The 20,761-nt window shown below is 40.0% G+C and overlaps 1 protein-coding gene across 3 annotated transcripts in view; it reads left to right on the top strand.

Moving 5' to 3' along the window:
• arhgef3 (Rho guanine nucleotide exchange factor (GEF) 3) overlaps positions 1-20,761 on the top strand; it is a 93,455-nt gene that overhangs the window by 54,010 nt on the left and 18,684 nt on the right. The window contains exon 1 of one of the 3 annotated variants that reach the window (XM_053652613.1): positions 15,038-15,321. The exons of the other annotated variants lie outside the window; for them this stretch is intronic. Coding sequence (XP_053508588.1) covers positions 15,253-15,321 — 69 coding nt within the window. The 5' untranslated portion in view covers positions 15,038-15,252. Of the gene's footprint in view, positions 1-15,037; positions 15,322-20,761 lie in introns of those variants that run through there. 3 annotated transcript variants of the gene reach the window in all.

Genomic DNA, 20,761 nt, shown 5'->3' with positions numbered 1-20,761 from the left:
TTGGAGTCTTGAGTTGCATTGTCATACTTGCAGGAAATTTTTAAATATACCATAATAGCAGACATTTTTTTGCTATCACGATCATTAGCTATGTTAGCTAGCTAGCTAGATTAACATACAAGATATGTAGCCGTAACGTTCAGTGTACCATGGGGATAATTTGCAAAGCGTATTTTCGGAACTGAACTAAGACTCCCTGAATCGGCTGTATACAAAAATACAGACAAAGTCTTTGTTATAAATGGGGGGAAAACATTTAGTTCTGTTATTCAGAATTTTTAAGCTAACAGTAATCTATGTTATCAAATGTAGCCTCTTAACAACACTGTAAGTGCATTTTAAGTACTGTAATTCAACCCATACCATGAATTTTTCATACAGATGCTCTGCTTGCCAAACCGAACAACTACAACTAGCTCTTGCGTGCATTTGGTGTACATTATGAAGTTTGTTATGCAGGATATTTCTAATCTAAATGTATAAAATTTAAAGCGTTCGTATTTCCCTTATCTTCTGAACATGAGCGTTATTAAAGTAATGTGTACAGAGCAGCTCACTCTCTAATTCCATGAAGAGACTTTTATCTCCTCCCTTCCCGTCGGGCTTTTTATACTACGTCAAGCCCAGATAATGTAGATAAGAAATACACTGCTCTCATATAGTGTTCTAAATTCACTCTGCCTTCCATAATGTCGGAGGATTTCTGGAATTAATATCTGGCTAAAAGCTTGATGTATGTGTGCCTATAGAAACAGTCCTCTTAGTGTCAAACAGTACATCTCTTAGAGTGTGTATGTCCAGTAAAGCAACTCAAACGAAACCTGATGCAGTAGAGGTGAGAGATAAGAGATAAGAGCAAGCGACATGATACAGCTCAGTCCTGCTGACCCAGATTTTACCAGTCTGCTGACATTTCATGCTGGCCTTTGAAGGGAACCTCAAAAACATTAAGGAATATCGATCCCAAGTTCTACCTTTCAAACCAGCTCCACAACATTAAACCATCCTGTTTGTTTTGCACTTCTGTTTTCCTCTCTGTCCCTGTCTCTTGCTTTCTCTCCATCTGTCCTTGGAGATAATCTCTCCAAGGTTATGATTTTATCAGTGTTGTAAGTAATAAAGAAATATTTAAGGGTTGTGGATCATGGGTGGGGTTTATAGCATTTATTTGTTCTCGTATCGCTCTTTGTACATTATTATTATTATTATTATTATTATTATTAAAATCCCCATTAAGTGGCGTGAGAACCGTGATTTGAGTCCATATGTTGATGTATTTACTTTTGAAACATCATAGGACGTCATAGTGATGGTGTGTTAACAGCCAGAGAGAGGGGGAGAGACTCTCCTCAACCACCACTAGTGTGTAGCATCCATCTGGATGATGCGACGGCAGCCATAGTGCACCAGAACGCCCACCACGCGCCAGCTATTAGTGGAGAGGAGAGAGTGATATATTATTATTATTAGGGATTATTAGGGAGCCATGATAGAGAAGGGCCAATGGGGGGATTGCGCTAGAATGCCGGGGTTATACTCCTCAATTTTTTTAGAATTGGGGTTGCAATCCATTTTAATGAATTTTATGGCTGATTATTTAACCAGATTTACAGAGCAGCACCTTTACTGCTGTTGCTGTGAGTCGTTTACACCAACATTTATATTCTAGGATGAAGAACCAGACCATTTCTGCAACATTTTTTAACTTCATTACATAATTACAAAAATGTAGGAGCACAGCCAAAAATTTTGGAGCATGGTTGAAGTTTATTATTTATTTATTTTTTTAAGAGGTGGTAACGTTAATGTGGCACAATATAACACACAAATAGGCATGAGAAACCTTGAGCTGGTCAATTATGACAGAATTTAGGAACATAGTGTGCGCCATGACACATTAATTTACCTTCTGATAAACTAAATGTAACATTTTCAGTTAATTTTACAGACTGTATGCAAAAAACAACTGTTAACCTGTTCCACCTTGTGAACAAATACAATAAACATCAATGTTCAGTGTTTGAGGTCTGCTCCCCTTAAATATATTTAAAGCTACACTATTAGACATTTCCGCTGTTGGTTCTGGACTGGAGTCAGTTGTCGAACCACTCTGTGTATATTGTGTATATATCTGAATAATCTCATATAGGATGTGATTGGGTGAGTTCATTTACCCGTCAGATGCAAAGCATTTTAGTGTAATGGTGTTCAGTAGGGATGTACCGATCAGAATTTTTACGACCGATACCGATCCAGATACCAATCTTTTTGTTTAAGCTTTAATCAGGAGGTCTGTCATAAACAGTTAAATGTAAGCCCTCTGCTCATGGTCACTGTTAATTGAATTAAAATAATGGCAATGAGATACTGTTGGTTAATTGATAAATAACAAGTATAAAATATTTATTTTTAAATATCTTAAACAATAAAGAGTCCTAATTAAAAGTAGACTAACACAAAAATGATCCATATTAGGAAAAAGGCTAATAGCCTTCTACAGAAATAGTGAACTAAGCTTAATGTCAAATTGATATTAAATGCAACCCATAGTAAATAAACATCATTTAATTTCTCATTTTATTTATATTTTATGAAGTTATTATATTATCTATTTTTATATTAGATGATTTATTTATAACTAAGCACATTTTCTGTCTTTACATTTTATTCGTTTTTTTTGTTTGTTTGTTTATCAGTTGTTCCTTTTAGACCGGTTCCCCCAGTACAGTGTTGCCATGTCTGCTGATAATATTGTGTTTTTTGTGGGATTCAATCAAAATATGGAAACTGGAGTTGACTTTTCTAGTGATATCTGGCATCCGTGAGTTTAAATGAAGTGAATGCGCTGTCTATTAGAGTTAGTGATGGAGAGCGGCAGCGTACTGTATGTTTACAGACTGAACAGTTTCTACTCTTGATTATGATTGGTGAGGAATTATTTAATAAAGTAGATTGAATTAAACCCCACCTTGTAGCGTTAGCATTATTAATAATTTACTCCGCCCGACGCCGCTGTGACTACACGAGCATGTCACAGTCGCAGGTTCAGGTCATTTTGCGTGATCAATAAAAGATGGCGGTTTGTGAGATCGGCTAGTTGAGAGAAGCATATGATGTTCAGTGTTACTCTTTTCATCATAATGGCTTCTTTGCAGTATTTCCACACTTGTTCGGTTGACTGAGGTGATGAAAAGCAATGTGAAAGTAACTGTTGCGCGGTGTAGATGTATTTTGGACTTCCTGTAGCTTTTATTCCAGTTGTATTACACAACTCCGAACAGGTCACTCGAGTCCTGAGTATATCTGCAAAGTTTTTTCTGTTCGGCGCGATGATGTTTAATGTCCCCGACAACCGCTGTAGTGCAATTAAGCATCATGTTAGTGTCATGATTTCCCCTCGTGCAAGCGAAGCTGGCAGCTCGAGCACTAAAATGCTAACTCGTTTCCAGGTTTTGGTGTACAAAATGATGTCATCCCTGTGCCACTCTATGGTGATTGGCTGTAAGTTTAGGAAGCGCTTGATTTGATATGCAGCGGAGTTTTCTATGAGCAGAGGACGAACTTTAAACATCAGTATCGCAGTCAGTCATGTTCATGTAATCATGGGAAGTCAAAATCATAATCGCGATCGATTAATTGTGCAGCCCTAGACTTGCGGCAGGGGGACACCCTGGACAGTGATCCAACCCATCGCAGGGCACAATCGCACACCCATTCACATACTATGCACAACTTGGAGCCTACGGTGCATGTCTTTGAACTGGGAGAGGAAGCCGGAGTGCGCAGAGGAGGCGGGATTTGAACCCTTAACCCCAAGGGTGCGAGGCAAGCATGCTAACCACTAAGCCACCATGCGCCACGCCCCCCCCCCCCCCATAAAATATAAATCTTTATTATGATTGTCCCTTTAACATTTCCGTTATTGCATTGTTTTGTCTTTATTACTCATTAGTAAAATGCCAACGCAAACCTTTATCGTTTTTCATATAATTGCAAGACTCTTACTTTTGGATGGTTGTTTGATGCGCCAGGTGTTTATTGGCTTTTTCATCTCTTAACAGCTACTTCACAATTTCCATGCAGCAAGAAAGAAAATGAAACAAGTAATCATAGGTTTTTCAATCAGGACTGGTGCACATCACAGGTTTGAAGCCCACAAGCTTCATTTTCTTTTCATTCTGCTACATCAAAGGTGCGTTTTCACTCCCTTTGACCCTTTTAGAGAAAATGTAGCGCTGACGTCATCAGGCCACGTTTTGGCCCCCACCAGCTCCAGCAGGTTATAGCGGTTCACTACTTCTTTTAAGATCAAACGAAGCGAAGGTCAAGTGACACACTTCTCTCTCTTAGCCCTCTTCCACTGACACTGTGAGAGTGCTGCTGTTTGAGCTGCTGCTGTTTTTTAAGAATTAGCACCACTGTTTCCTCCAGTTTAAGAGTCAAATCATTATGTAATCATGCACAACAATGCCGGATTTTACACGATGCGTGAACATACTTTATCATCCAGAATGACATCCTTCAGCATCTACACACAACACAGAGAGACATATGCAACAATTACATACAAGTTAAGATGCACAGGTTTTTATTGCTTTTAAATGGTTATTTCTTCCTAAGACCATTTATTAATTGCTGCAATATTAATTGTCGCCCAAAAATAATTTTTAAAACATCGCCAACATATTATTTTAACGTCGGTTTTGTTGTCATTGCGACTAAATAATCGATACTACCATTTCTTGGTTACGTTTTATTGCGGCAATTTTGCACGCTTTCTAATTCAAGATTAGGCACTGGGACAGGACTGCTTATGATTTGCTAATTTATCAAATGTGGATAATAATTCTATAAGGCGTCTTATCTTTTGGTATAAATTTTTTGTTGTTTTAAAAAATTATGATTATTATTTTTTTTATATAACCTTTTCAGTGGTGCAGCTAGCTATCCAATCACAACACATCCCGGAGTGTTTTATTCCCCTTATACCATTTGCTAATACAAACTATTTTTTTAAAATAATGATTTGAGAGATAATGAGTTATGATATTTGTTTTGTTTTTAATCCATTTACAGTTATATTTAGAGTTGTAGAATGTTTGCAATATAAGTTAGTCCTGTTATCACATACGTTATAGAAGCTGTAAAAAGTCGTTGTCTCACAAGTCTTTTTTTTTTTTTTTTTCTTGTCCTTCTCACGCAATGTTAATAAGACACACACAAAAAACACAGCTTGTCACGGTACACAGAATTCGGAAATCACAAAGTCCTCTGTCCTCAAGACATTTACAAAGCTGTAACACTGGAGACTCCTTCCTTAAATGTTAAAAAACATCATCATCTTAGAGAAAGCTTCAACATATCAACTCTTTTCCTTGTCAAATACCAGTACTTTTTTTTTTTTTTTTTCAATCCATATATTATTTATAGACTTTAATTGATATGTGGCATGTCCTCCATACAAGTCCCACGTAAGCTGTTGCTATAGAAACAATAACATATTAGAACGAGTGTGTTAATATTAACCTTTGATTTGTAGATGCACTACCGTCAGAGCTGTCATATAAATAGTTATAGGCAACAGCATTTGCCTGTAGGTTTTCTAGGTTTTCCTGCTCCTGATTAGAGTTGTACAAGCAATTTGTGAGCTGAATCAGGTGTGTTATAGGCCAAAAAAACCTGGGAACCTCTGGTTGTTATAAGGAACATATGCAGAATAGAGGACAAGGGTTTCAGATTATACACTGATATAGAGCTTGTATTATTAATCAGTGCATCATAATACCCATGATGCAGTGATAAGTTATCTTTGTGTAACCTATTGTTTTCAGCTGATCTGGACAGCTGGCTGTAATCACGTCCCTTTAAACATTTGAAACTTTTTTTCTTTTTTATCCTTATGATGATAAACAGGTTATGAGAACTTGACATGAACAAACTTCAAAGGTTAGAGACAGATAATGAACTCCCTATCATGAGACCTCATAAAACATCACGATCATGGGAATTCACCTCAACAGACGTTCAAATAAAGGTCTCGCTTTTGGACTGACTGTGTTGACTGTCTAAGGAGGTTGACACTGTAGGTGCGCTCGGAACGAGACAGATTAATTCACACTCTGTGATGACGCTCTGTGCCTGTGACTGAGCGTAATGCCGAGGGTCTGTGAATCATTCTTCTGTCCACATCAAAGTCGAGTACATTCCAATACATGGGTGTCTGTTGGATAAGCTTTTGAATCATATGGACCTTGTATGTTAAGTAAATAGATTCAGTGGTGAAATTATATCAAATAAAGGAAGTTCACAGAGTCGTCTGGGTGAGACATGAGGGGCTTATGGGAACCACTTGAGAGTTGCTGGATATGGCTTTTCAACTTTTTTTACTGTAAACAGCTGTGTTATCTCATTTTAATGTCCTTGTTTTTGGTGTGGTTGAGGTCACTTCCTCCTGCACCGCATGGTCATTTATTAGCTTTGAAACTGAAGTCTAGACCTCTCATTTAAACCAATTTTCACTGGAATACCACTAACTAATGAATCCTTGCTATGATGTAAAGGACAGTTTATTCTGTAGTAGGGTGCATCTGTGTCTGGGGCTTTGGGAAAGTGTGTTATTGTGTTCGAGAGTATAGAGTTGAACAGTGAGCTCCTGGAAATAAAAGTGAATGCCAAACACACGTGTACAAGCTCCTGTACTGCATATGTACAATTGTTCTTGTCAGTGTCCATGTCGTCTTGTCTTAATGCTCGTACTTTGCAGGTTGATAACAAAGTCTAATTAATTGCATGTGTAACTGCAATAACTGCAATAAAGCACAGTTCTGATTGCAGCAGAGAGCGTGATTATGTAAGATATAAAACACGACAGGACGTGCTATTGGAAAGATGGCAAGGTGGTGTGATATGGCCTGACATGAATAGACAGACAGACAGATAGACAGAGCTTTATTGCCATTGCACAGTACAGTTACTTAGCAACAAAATATAGTTTAGCATCTACCAGAAGTGAAAATAGTAGCATTGTGCAGATTAACAAAGTGCAGGTTGAATATATAAATTTATATACATTAAATAAATGAATAATATATGCATAAATATATGCAAGAGATATGTCCACTGTATATACAACAGTACCCAGATTATCTATGGATGATGTACAATGTATATACGGATAATATACAGATATATACTATGAATCTACAATTACATAGATATAATACAGAATATACAGTATAGAACATAGCTGCAGGATGATTACAGGCAGTAAAACATCAGTGGCCTAACAGTGTAGTGCAAAGTTCAGCAGGTTAATGGTTGTGGGGAAGAAGCTGGCCCTGAGCCTGCTGGATCTGGTGTGAATGTTCCTGTATGTCCTCCTGGATGGAAGAGGTTGAACAGTTTGTGACTGGGATGGGAGGAGTCCCTGATTATGTTGCATGCTCTACTGTGGTGACGATGTTCAATGGCTGGTAGTTGGGCACCAATGACCTGTTGGGTGGTTTCCACCACCCCTTGCAGGACTTTTCTTTCAGATACCGTAGAGCTGCCATACCACACTGTGGCGGAGTTGGTCAGGATGCTCTCAGAGGCGCGCTCTCAATATGTGCATGCGGAACATCTCATTCCAAAGCCATTGATATTGATATGGAGTCGATCCCACCTTTTTTTGCTATGACAATCTTCCACTCTACGAGCAAGAGCATCAGTGAGATCAGGCAAGAAAGCCTGGCAGGCAGTCAGCGTTCCAATTCATCCCGGTGGTGTTGAGGTCAGACAATCTGTACAGGCCACTCAAATTCTTCCACTCCAACCTTGGCAAACCATGGTCTAAGGTCTATCTGCACTTAAATAGCTTTTTTAACCTTAGCGGTTCCAAAGTGAATTTTCTCATTCACCCATTCACACACACACTCACACACCAATGGTAGCAGACCTGCAATGCAAGGCGCTAACTTGCCATCATGATAAACTTGGGGTTCAGTGTCTTGCCATTGTTGTCAAACGTATTGGTAAATAAATAAGAACAGACTCTATGTGACTAAAATTAGAATGTAATTACAGTTAGCGAACCAAATGTTCATCCACATTACATCACAATTAGGAGAACACAGCAACTGGTAATCTCTATTTCTGTGGTATTCCTGCTGGGTTTCCAAGTAGATATCATGCAGTCTGTGACACTACAATATTCTTTATATATTTCATTAAAAATGTGCTGAAAAGTCGAAATCAAGGTGAAAAACACTGTTTCACAAATGCATTTTATAGTGGCACTGGCTGTTTTAGTGATTATACTTTTAATAGGCCAATCTAGAATAGAAATCCAACACTAATAGACCACCCAGGCTTTGAGGCAGACTATTATTAGAGAGCAATCCAAGTACTCCACAGGTTGCTTCAGACACAAAGCAGATTGCCAACCTCTTGGTATTGTTTATGTTGTTTGCCGTGTAAGTCAAACACACCTCTTCCTTGGGGATGTTTCTCCTGGTAGGGTTTCATGATGAATCTACTGCAGGGTGACAAATTAAAGGAAAAACCAACATAAAGTGTGTTGAGCCGCCACAAGCTGCCAGAACAGGCGTTGATTCTACAAGTCACTGGATCTGTGCAATTCTCTGGACACCTTAGTTGGGAATATCTTTCTAACTTGTCACTCTCATAAGTGTTTAATTGTGTCGAACCATTCAGCGAACCCTCGTGCCCTGTGGGTGGGGCGCAGAGTCATCCTGGAAGAAACCACTCCCATCATATCCGATAAAGGCGATCAGTCAGAAGAACTTTGTATTGATTTGTAGTGATGCATCCTTCATAGGGGACAAGTGGACTCAAACCATGCCAGGACAATAAATAAATGCCCCCACAGCACAACAGACACTATTTTCTTTACGTTAATTTGTCACCAGCACTTTGTAGGTAACTTGGGGAGACTTGTAGATGACGGATAATATACATTAGAGCTCATTCAAAGATATCCTACCTTGTTTGGTATTGTAGCATCTCACCACTTGTTTCATGTCCTTATGGTATAACTGATTTACAAATACTAGAGATTCGTTCCTAGAAGTTCCTAGAAATTCTACCAGGGTCTTCTTTAATCAGAAGAAAAATGAGATAAGCTATCAGGAACCATTAAGAATGACCTATTCTATTAAACAGACCACCAGAAACACACTTAAATCCATTAGGAACCATTAGAAATCTCTAATGGTTTTTAATGATTTTTTGCTAGGAATATAAATCTCTTTGACAGTTCTAGGTTTGGCTTTGATTAATCTCAGAGTAGATACAGCATGTTAACTTTGAGCTTTTTTTAATACTTGACATTTGAATCAATTAATCAAACTGAAAAAAATTTCTGATATTTTCCAGCATGTAATGGCTTAATAGTTTTCATTGGTTTCCTACAGGATTTCCATTTGAGATTTTTTCGTTACTCAGAAACCAGTAGGACCTTCTTCTTTTAATGGTTAGATGATCAGCATCAAAATAAAATTAGGTCAGCCATCAGGAATAACACATTCAGGAATAACACATTCCATTATACTACCATTACAGACCAGCAGAAATGCATGTAAATCCATTAGAAACCACTAGAAATCTCTAGTGGTTTTCAATGATTGTTAGCCAGGACTAGAACCCTAACCCTCTCTGACAGTTCTGTGATTTTAAGATACTGATTATAACATTATAACCCATTGTTTTGCCAAAAACAAAGTCCAAATTTGACCTTAATCCAGTTACAGTAATAACTTTGCTGAAGCATGTAATAATAAAAGGTTGAGGTTTTGTGCCCTTGTTTGTGTATTTAGCTCACATATGGAGCACATCCCCATATTACTCCTCCGTGCACAAAGCCTAAATGTAATGTGATCACACAGAGTTAAATGTGGCTTCCTTGCGTGCTGTGCCTCTAATTAATGTCCTTAAGGAATTGGCTTTTTCCTTTTGTACCCTCCTCTATACGGATCTTTTTCTGTCTCACAGTATCGCTCTAACCACTGAAGCGTTTAGATTTGAGCAGATCTCGGAGCAAGGCAATTTCACAGTCAGGTTGGTGAAGTGGAAAACTCATCCTACATTAAATTTACACGAGATTTATGACTTGTACTGACTTGCATCACTGCTAAGATGATTTTAGTTCCTTAATGTGGACATGCACCATTTCCACATCTACCTACTAAGCCAATAGTTCTCCATTGGAGAGCTGATGCATATGGTGTATTTACACCAGACCCTTATGTAACTCAGTTTGGCACCTGAGTATTTCTTTTTTTAAATAGTTGTGAATCCTTGTCCTGATTTTTAGCACCACACATTTTTGGACATGAAGCACCTCAAGGCTGCCATTCTTAGCTAAATCCCATTGTGTATGTATTTCATACAGAAAGCACTTTCATTATTGGTTCATGCACATACTATACATTTCATTTTACCTCTGTTTTTATCAACTGCAAGAGCAGACAGACCACAAGGTTTTACTTTCAGGAGCAGAGGAATGTAATTAATTAAGCCAGCAACCACTTCCATTACAACACTGCTATTAAAACCAAAACAACTTCCACATGAGGAAGCTCAAGGTTAGCAATACTCCGCTCACTGGAATCAAACCTGACCTTGGCCTTAGAGAAGAATCAGGCTTTGCATTTACGACCCTGTAGCTTTGTTTCATTTTGTGTTTGCTATATCCTTCCAGGCAGCTTGAACCAATCTGGCCATTTTCCTCTGATCTCTCTTATCAACAAGAACTGTCGCTCACTCAGTGGTTTTTATTTTTCAAACCATTCTGTGTAAACTCTAGAGACTGTTGTGTGTGCAAATCCCAGGAGCTCAGCAGTTTCTGAAATACTCAAACCAGCACATGTTGTACCAGCATCCATGCCACAATCAAAGTCCCAGAGATCACACTTTTTCTTCATTCTGATGTTTGATGTGAACATTAACTGAAGCTCTTGACCTGTAAAGTGTACTTTTAGCGTATCAGGTAATGCTGATTGTGTACTATATTTTAGTTGTACACTTGTTTCAGACTAAATTCTGACTTATTCTCAAAAATAGACTCCGAAATACAATTTACAACATTTCTTTTAATATATAAAACAAAAATATAGAATTATTTTCCCAACTATTTTTTCCAACCATCACACAAAGCGTGAGTAGATGCCTTTTTCCATTAGTGTACGTCTTTCCATGTATACATTGGTATACTAGTACTAACTTTGAATAAAACTTGTACTATACATAAATTTGAAAAGGGGAGAGGGCAAGGCAGCTCAGAAAAATTATTCTCAGAAATCAACATGTCCAAACATATCACTCATCTCAACAACTGGCCATTTGTTGATTTTAAAAAGGGGCAGAAGCTTGCAGGAGCTTTCACTCAGACAATCTCTTCTAAAACGTGTTTCTCTTTCTCAGTAGCTTAGTGAAGGTATTAGTTTAAATACATTTCTCATGTTGGAACGTCTATAAAACAAGTTATTTCCTGTTATTACTATGTTATAGCAGCCTATAATCGCTCTCTCTCTCTCTCACCTAAAATAAGTTAATAAGACAAAAATGCAGATTGTCACATTAGCGAGACACCACAAAGCGCAACATACTCCTTCCTGAAGATTTTACTGTGTAAAAATAATTCGAGCTTCATCTTTTAACTGTTGCAAAGCACTGACAATTACAAAAATGCTTAAGAAACATTTCCTCACAGAAAACGTCACCATATCGTTACTATAGTCGTTGCTATAGAAATGATAATGTTTTTATCCTGATGAAAACTGCAAGATTGTTGGAGCATGTGGTCATTTTTTTTTGAACAGGCAACCACAAAACATGCGCTTTCACATCATTTTTTTTGTTTGATGGACAGCCTGTAAATAACCAGAATCCTCTATGAACTTCAAACACACCAGACTTCCAGAAGTTTGTTTCATCGCACGTCTCAGAAAACATCTGATGAAGCAATGAAGTGGGTTTTTTTTTAAAAGTGACATCTCTGCAATAAAGTCATTTCATTTTAGACACCGTTGCTCAATTTCCAGTTGCTCACAAAAGCACACACACACAGCTCAGCTGTACATCTGAATGGAAAGTGAAAGATGATGCAACAGAAATGTGAGGTTCTGTGTGGAACCCAAACCTCGACCACAGTATATAACCATCATGCAGCTTTTTTCTCCATAGTGGAAATGACAAAGTAACAAGTTCAGCAATTTCTGTGAAGGGGATTTTTGTCAGTGTGGTTAAGTTTGCCCACGGTAGGGGATTCTTACCTTATGCTGCAAAGAATGCAGCAAGGTAATTATGAATCATATACGCTATGCTGGTTTTTATGTAGAATTATGTCCCACCATTGATTCTGGTGAAGCAATTTCAGATTAACACTAGTACATACGTAACAAAAACCTGCTCAAGAAATGGCTTTGGATCACAGCCGAGAGTCTGGAAATTATCCAGAGGCCCATTTGTCCTCGGGTCAAGACCAAGTGCCTTTTGTTTCTTGTTGTTTGAGTGACAGCGAGTGTCAGAGCTGGCTGTTTACAGTCATCATGCTTCCCGGGGGCTCCAGCAACCAGGCCTGACCTCTTCCTACACACACACACACACACACACACACACACACACACACACACACACACACACACACACACACACACACTCCTGGCTAAGTACAGCACACTTCCCCACGCCTGATAGCTGCACAATGGCAGGAACCTCAGGCCAGAACAAAGGCTCTTAAAACTCTGACTGATTTCCTGCTCCCGGCGACTGGAGCAAGAGCTCCCGTGCAGGGCTATCTGGGGACAAGGATTATTTGCTATCCCTCTCAACAATTAACAAATCATAAAAAAGCACCCCAACTGGCACAGAATTTAGCTTTGCCCTGAGGAAGCGAAGAGATGGTTCTTGTTCACAGAATGGTGAATGAATGGACACCAGTTTTATTTCCGCTCCCTCCCTAGGTTTCTGTCCGTCTCACTCTCCAGCTTGCACACATTGAAGTTATTAGACTCCACAGCCGGAAGATGTGTGTGTAAACTGTAGTCCAAACAGTCTGTGTCAGTTTAACGGTGGAAATTGAAATGGTGGGTCGAATGGTTTCTGCTACAAACAAAAGCTCTTCAGCTGTTGTACAATCGGGATACGGTGTTTTGGAAAACAGTTCCAGCTACATGTGGAGCAGCTGGGCTACTGTTTATGTTCGGTCATTTTGACCAAGTGTTTTAACAGTTTGACAGCAAATTGCTTGTTAACCTTACTGACGCTGAGCTGTTGGATTTTGAAACCTACTGAGGCCACAGCACCGCTTACAAACTATTTTCCTTGATGCTCATCGTCATATTAATGAGAAATCCAGCGTAAAAGTGCTTGATGCAAACTCTGCACTCAAAAGTCCAGAATGCAGTGCAGTTTTATGGCGCAGTTACAGCAGAAACTCAGCTCAGCTAGTTAGCGATCCGCTAAATGACAAGCTTGATGGCGTTAACGCCGATTTTAGCATAAAAGTTGAAGCTTTGGAAGCCGATCTGTTTGAGCAGAGCGTTCTGATGACGAGGCGAGAGAGCCAAACAGACTAAAGGACTAAAGCGCTAAAGCACTGCCGCATCGCTCTCTTTAGGTAAACGTTAAGCAAGAGCTAAATCCCACTGCACTACTCGTACTGTATATATAAAAAGAGTATCTTATCTCAGAAGTAAAGATGGGATGGAATCTAGATGGAAGCATGTGTTGCGCTAAAACCTGTACATACCTTTCAGCATTGATGATGCCTTTCCAGATGTGGAAGCTACCCATTCCATAGGCTCTAATTCACCCCCATACCATCAGAGATGCAGGCTTTTGAACTGAGCGCTGATAAAAAGCCGGATGGTCCCTCTCCTCTTTAGTCCTCTTTAGTTCAGAAGACACGGAGTCCATTTCAAATTTCGATTCGTCTGACCACAGAACAGTTTTCCACTTTGCCTCAGTCCATTTTAAAAAAGCTTTGGCCCAAAGCCATATTCACATATGGCTTCTTCTTTGCATGATGGAGCTATAACCAGAATTTGTGGATGTTCTGGAGGGGTTTCTGGGCCCATGCGGTGATTTCCATTACAGAATCATGCCTGTTTTAACACAGTGCCGCTTGAGGTCCCGAAGTTTTAAAAAATAAATAAATAAATGGAATTTACTACAAATAATCTATCACTGTACTGTGTATACACCTCCAGGGTCCGGGGTTCGAGTCCCGCCGGGGCCATGTGTATGCGGAGTTTGCAAGTTCTCCCCGTGCTGCGGGGGTTTTCTCTGCGTACTCCGGTTTCCTCCCCCAGTCCAAAGGCATGCATGGTAGGCTGATTGGCATGTCCAATGTGTCCGGAGTGTATGAATGGTTGTGTGAGTGTGTATGTGATTGTGCCCTACGATGGATTGGCACCCTGTCCAGGGTGTACCCCGCCTTGTGCCCGATGCTCCCTGGGATAGGCTCCAGGTAACCCTTGACCCTGAAAAGGAGTAAGCGGTAGAAGATGGATGGATGGATGGATGGATGGATGGATGGATGGATGTACTGTGAATAAAGTCAATGTGGAACAAGAAGCCCCGCCCACCTATATATGTGAGTGGACCGTGGAACTCCGCCCACATTTGGAAACTGGTCTGGGAAGGGGGGAAACAACCACCCAGGCATACTACAATACTAGCGTAGTATTTAGTAGCTATGTTACTCGGTATAGACATCTGTTTGGTCAGGGAACTATTTATTTACTAACATTACTGTTTAGATGATTTTGATTTGAATAATTATCATGAGGGAATTCTATTTATTTATGATTATTTTTTAGGCTGCTTTTCATCTTTTCAGGGTTTCATGGGATGTTTAGTTTGCATTTACAGTTCACACAGTAGCAAGTAAGTGCTGAGGGGAGTAGCCAAAATGACTGGCTACAGTGAGCGGCGCGCTCGTGCACCCACGTGGAAGAGTTTTTAACTGCTCGCGCGCTCGCTCGCTCTCTCTCTCACCCTCTCACTCACACGCGCACACACAGGCTCACACGCACTCGCCACAGCTCTCCGGCACTCTCAGTCGTGCAGTCGCGAGCGGCGGCAGCAGCAACGGGCGCGGGATGCTCTCGTGGACGGTGTGTGTGCACAGGAGCGCTGCGATTCCTCGTGCGTAGAGCTGAGCTGGCGGGCACCGTGGCTGGGAGGTCGGCTTGCGACTATCCTCATCCAACCGCCGTTTCCTGTGACGCGGCAACCGAGAGCCACAGCATGGTGGCCAAGGATTACCCGTTTTACCTGGTGGTGAAGAGAACGAACTGCTCGCTCGAGGTGCAGACGGTAAGCAGCGCGAGCAAAGAAGCCGAGGTGGGGTACAAAAATACATTTGGGGCGGGGGACATGAAATGAGATGAGAATCATCATGCAAATGAAATGCGGGCGAATGCGCGTGGATATATATAAATGAAATCTCACCTTCTAAGGATTCGGCATTATGTCCGATTAAAAGACAAAACAGATTCTCATCCATGCTGCATGATTGTGCACATTATTGCACATATCCTAAATGCATTCATGCATGAGATTGATTGATGCAAATACGCTCCTAAAAACATGCATGTGATGCTATCTGATTTTGTGCCTAATCAGCATTTCAGGAAACACTGGTGGTGTTCTGTAAGACTTGGTGCTCAGACTTGATGCATTGTTTTGTTATGTTTAACATTTAAAACATCAGTTGAGTCTCACACTAACATGACGAACATCTCGTATTATTTAAGCCTGTGTGACTGTACAAGTTGAGTAATAACATAGCCGGAGTGAGCTCAGTTGAGCCTGTGGCAGATGTTTTTTTGTTTTTTGTTTTCATGTGGGATTGAGGTTTACAGTGAGCTGGAGTTGAGAGGCCATATTTAGGTCAGAGCAGGACTTGTTGTTTTGAATCCCAGTTTCAAAACCTTGATCATGTATTTTCAACAAGTTTGTCTCTTGAAGCCAGTGTCAGAACCTGAACGTCTCACATGCTCAGAGCGTGTCATGTAACACAGCTCGATCGTCGTGCTGGATTATTGATCAGCCAGAAGAGTCTAAAGGTGTGACAAAACTCAACCAAGTGGCACACGAGAGATATCATCGAGTGTGATAAGACAAGCTCCTGTGACAAGAACAAGAGAAAAGAAAAGATAGCTTTGTTTGCTGCTTTGGCGCATACTTTTCCCTTTTTTTTTTCTTCCTGAATCTTGACAGAAAACAAAAACCAGCATTCAGATTGAAGTCTGACTCAGGCGTGTGTGTGATGTTGTGGGATGTGTTTTGTAGATGAATAGGGTTGGTGCACAAGGCAGTCACGGCTTACTCACATCTGTCTGAACATGTGAGTTTGTCGTTAGATCACTTCAGAGTGCGCCGACCGAGGCCTTCACAGGGGGATCACCCTCTGATCACCGGATCACTTTACACCGAAGAGCCCGGCCTGCCACTAAAGAATGGGCTATAAACTTTTCAAAGTCAAGCTGTGCGTGCATGCGTGTGCGCATGTGTGCGTGTGTGTTGCAGTCACATTGATTTTACAGCCCACAGTGTCATCATCTAATTTAAAGGCTTGAACAGCAGCTGAATGATTGAGAAAGTCACATCAGCATTCGACGAATTGATCCTTCTGTTGAAAGATGCGTAGCATTTGTAAGTCGCTTTGGATAAAAGCGTCTGCTAAGTGAATAAATGTAATGTAATGTAATGTAGAGGGTTTATGTTTTTACACGGCCACAAGTGTATCCGGAGCTATACATCGATTTTTAGATGTAAAAGACTTTTAAATAAACTTCTCCTCACAGAAAACGTCACCTTATCAACGACTACAAAATGCTTATTTAAAAAAAAAAAAAAAAAAAATCTGTTTACGTGTAGAGTCCGCCCTACAAGTCTCTGTGAATTAGCCGTCCAATCGGAATCGAGAATTCAACAGCACTGTGGTCTAAGTGGTGATTATAATCCACCTGGGACCGAATCGTAGACATGCATTTGTGAGTCATGTCGTGGCACTCTGTAGCCAGCTTTGTTATGTACCACAATGATAAAACACTACCTCAGGGTGATGATTGTGCAAAGAGCTATTCATATGTTTAGTTCCCTCCGGTGTTTATCAGCCCTCGCAGAATTGGCTCTATTCATCAGCTGCCACTGTATCGCAAGGGCAGCCGCGAAACTCGATATAGCCGCGGCCGAAACTTCTCAGTAAACAGACTTCCTCATTACCCAGCAATGGAAACCGCTTCACCTCTTCATTCATTTGAATAAGTGGAGCCCTTCACTGTAAATCATGCTTCATCATACGGCCTTGTTGTCAGCTGTTGATATATGCGCGTCTTCATAATCTCTTCATCTCTCGCATATATGTGTGAAAGTGAAAGTTTGTTCCCGGTTGCTGGCTAATAGCAGTTTTGGTGGTGTTCCACCCAGCTGCTGCTATGATTCATCTGTTCCCACACAGAGCTAGACTCCCTCTTTCAGCAGAAAAAAGCGCCTGGTTAAAATCAGTCGTCTTCTGCGAGCTGAAGCTTTCATGTTAATACCAGCACTGCCAGGCCAAACATTTCGTGAAAACACATATGGTAGCCCGTCTGTGATCCATATAACCACACGGAATGCTTTCGAACCCCAGATCCTGCGCCAAACTGCTGCTTTGTTTGACTTGGTCACAAGGTTTTTATGGCAATGTTTTTTTGTGGACGCGTTATTCGAATGCTTCTCAGGGCACAGGTCCGGTTTGACCACACGCCCGTTGATACGAGGTGGCCGTTTGGTTTCGGAGAGTTTTATGGGTCTTTCTGTAGAAGAGTTACCATGCACTCGTAAGAGCGTGCATTTACATTTACGGCATTTGGCAGACACCCTTATCCAGAGTGACGTACGTTTATCTCATTTATACAGCTGAGCAGTTGAGGGTTAAGGGCCTTGCTCAAGGGCCCAATAGTGGCAGCTTGGCAGTGCTGGTATATGAACTCATGACCTTCTGATCAATAGACTGCTTTGCTACCACTGCTCTAGTACAGTCATCCTGGTTGTTTTTGTATGCAGAAAACTTGCACTGTTAAATTAATCAAAATAGGAACCTACACTATGTCACAGAGTTTTGTTTTTTTTTCTAACTCGAAGACTAATCCTACGTTCACACTAGCGAGTAACAAAAGCAATAGATGACACAGAGCACAGCAATACGTATAACGAATGATTTATCTTATCTTATCTCATTAAATGTGTACAGAGACATTACATGCTTGGAATGTTGTAGTTTTTGGTGAGTGTATGTAGCTAGTAGTTTATTATACTCCACTGGACAGTGCACACCCACAAGCGACAACAGTAGCGGTCACTACAAGAGACTCAAGTAAATAGAAAAGGTCAAACTCTAGTGCAAGAGTTTCTTAATAATTAGTGGTTCCTCTATTATTTTTTTCCCCTGAAAGAAAGCCGCCATCTTGTTTTCGATTGCTTCACAATTCCATGGTTAATGGATTCACAGTGAAAAAGTCCACCTACTTCCACAAAGCAGAATTAACTGCTACTGATGATGAAGACTATTTTTTTACTTCCTGCATCCTTTCCCTCTCAAGTGAAATGGCTTTTTCTCCAGGCAAAATAGTGTTTGGCGTCATCCCTTCTGAACAGTCCTGATGTAAAGTTGTATGTATTCTACCAGTCAATGGTTTGGATACCTCCTGGTGGAAGTTTAAAAAAAATTATAACAGTTTCTAGTATATTAGAATAATAATTAAGACATTAACACTATGAAATGGCACACTGACCAGGAGAATCACATATGCCTCCCAACTCCAGGGTCGGGGGTTCGAATCCTGCCTCCACCTTGTGTGCGTGGAGTTTCCATGTTCTCCCTGTGCTTTGGGGGTTTCCTCCCCCAGTTCAACAACATGTGTTGTAGGCCAATTGGCATTTCCAAATTGTCTGTAGTGTGTGAATGTGTGTGCGTGAAGGCACCTCATCTTGGGCGTGCCCCGTCTTGTGCTCCGAGTCCCCTGGGATAGGCACCAGCCCCAACACCCACCCCCCCCCCCCTTCGACCCTGTGTAGGATAAACAGTATGAAAGATAGACTGATGGATGCTTGGATTACTGGCGAAGCTTTGCACACGGTTGGCAACTTAAGGAGGAGACTTTGAGGCTCCTCACTGCTTTTCCTACATTCTGCTTGTTTGTGGAAATGCTTTTTTTTTTTTTTAAATACCCGATTCAGAAAAAAATTCTACATATATGAACTTTTTCAATTCTTCACTTTTTACTTTAACAAACTTCAACAAAATTTCTTCATGAAAATGTCTAATTAAATATATCATTTATAAATTAGTATAATCTAGTATAAGCTTTGACTTTATCACTGATGTAAACTCTGATGAATAGAAGACTTCTGGGAATTGCCGGGGGGTGTATGGGTGGTTGGGGTGACATTTAATGACTCAGATGAGTTGCTTAACAATGGGGTATCCTGAGTACACTAAGCGCTCCATGTTCTATTTCAGGAATCTTGTTCGTATCTGAGCACTCCCAATGTCACCCCACTGAAAGTATTAGTCAAACAGGAAAAGGATGGGACTTTCAGATAAGTGGAAAACGCAGACTGTGCTTCATGGTGTTACAAACATACCCATCCCCCCTTTTATAAATCATCAAATGATCTCATTTTGTGAAATTTGTGGAAATTCACAGGAAATGTACAAGCATCTTTAAAAAAAAAAAAAAAAAAAAGATTTTTTTTTTATTATTTAGTTTAATTTAAGTGGTTTCACAGAAAATGTACATAATTGAAAACAAAACTTTATCAAAGATCTTTTTTTGTGATTTAAATCCATTATAACAGCAACTCGCAGGCAAATCATGGGTTTATATTAATGCATCGTTTCCATAGTAACAGCTCATTGAAATTCTATGCCGAACAATTTACATAATCTAACACGGTGGCATTTTAATGTAAGGATACAATTATTTAAAATGTATGGAAGGAGTCTCCAGTGTCAGTGTTTAACAATCAGTACATTTCCCACCACATTATGTCTTCAGGAACGTCTTCAGGACACAGGAATTTGTGCTTTCCTGTTTCTCTTCAACATGACAAGCTGCGTTTATTCATTGTTGTTGATTTTTAATCTTATTAACTTATAGAGAGAAAGAAGAGAGGCTGGTGATGGAACTACTAGTTATAGCTGCTATAATGTAAGTGATAACAGGAGCTGCAAATACAGACATTGCGTCATTCGACTTTCTTAATTTGCATATTTATAGAATATGGATTTCTAGGTAAAGTTTATGTGCCTGTATCTTCTGCCTTTTACAGTAGGACTTTTTGGTACTTAACAACAACAACAACATTGTGCCTCAGTTTAAGGTGTTACTACTCTTATTAAAGGTGTGCTCACTACCACAGTGCCTCCTGGTTAAATGGCTAATTAGGAAAGCAGGAATTTCTGATTAAGTCTGTGGCTCCGTGTGGAATCCAGTCTTCCTGTTTAATGGGGAAGATGATGAACATTCCGGCGTTGACCATCACCGTGGATTTTCAGAGATTTTTTATCTTTTTTAAGTATGTACTGATTAACTATGCTTACAAAATAGCAGAACTTCCCATGGTACATGATGTTCATTGATCAGTTCAATATAAGAAAATGTATTTAGTAGTTATGATAAAGCTGATACGAGTTTTTTTTTTTCTCACAGGCTAATAACACGTATAAGGAAACTCCGAGGCTTAAGCAAATAACCCAGTCAGGATT

Source organism: Ictalurus furcatus, chromosome 21 (genome assembly GCF_023375685.1).
Source record: "Ictalurus furcatus strain D&B chromosome 21, Billie_1.0, whole genome shotgun sequence".
NCBI lineage: Eukaryota > Metazoa > Chordata > Actinopteri > Siluriformes > Ictaluridae > Ictalurus > Ictalurus furcatus.
Note: the sequence above shows the minus strand (reverse complement) of the source record. Positions and strands in the feature narration are given on the sequence as shown.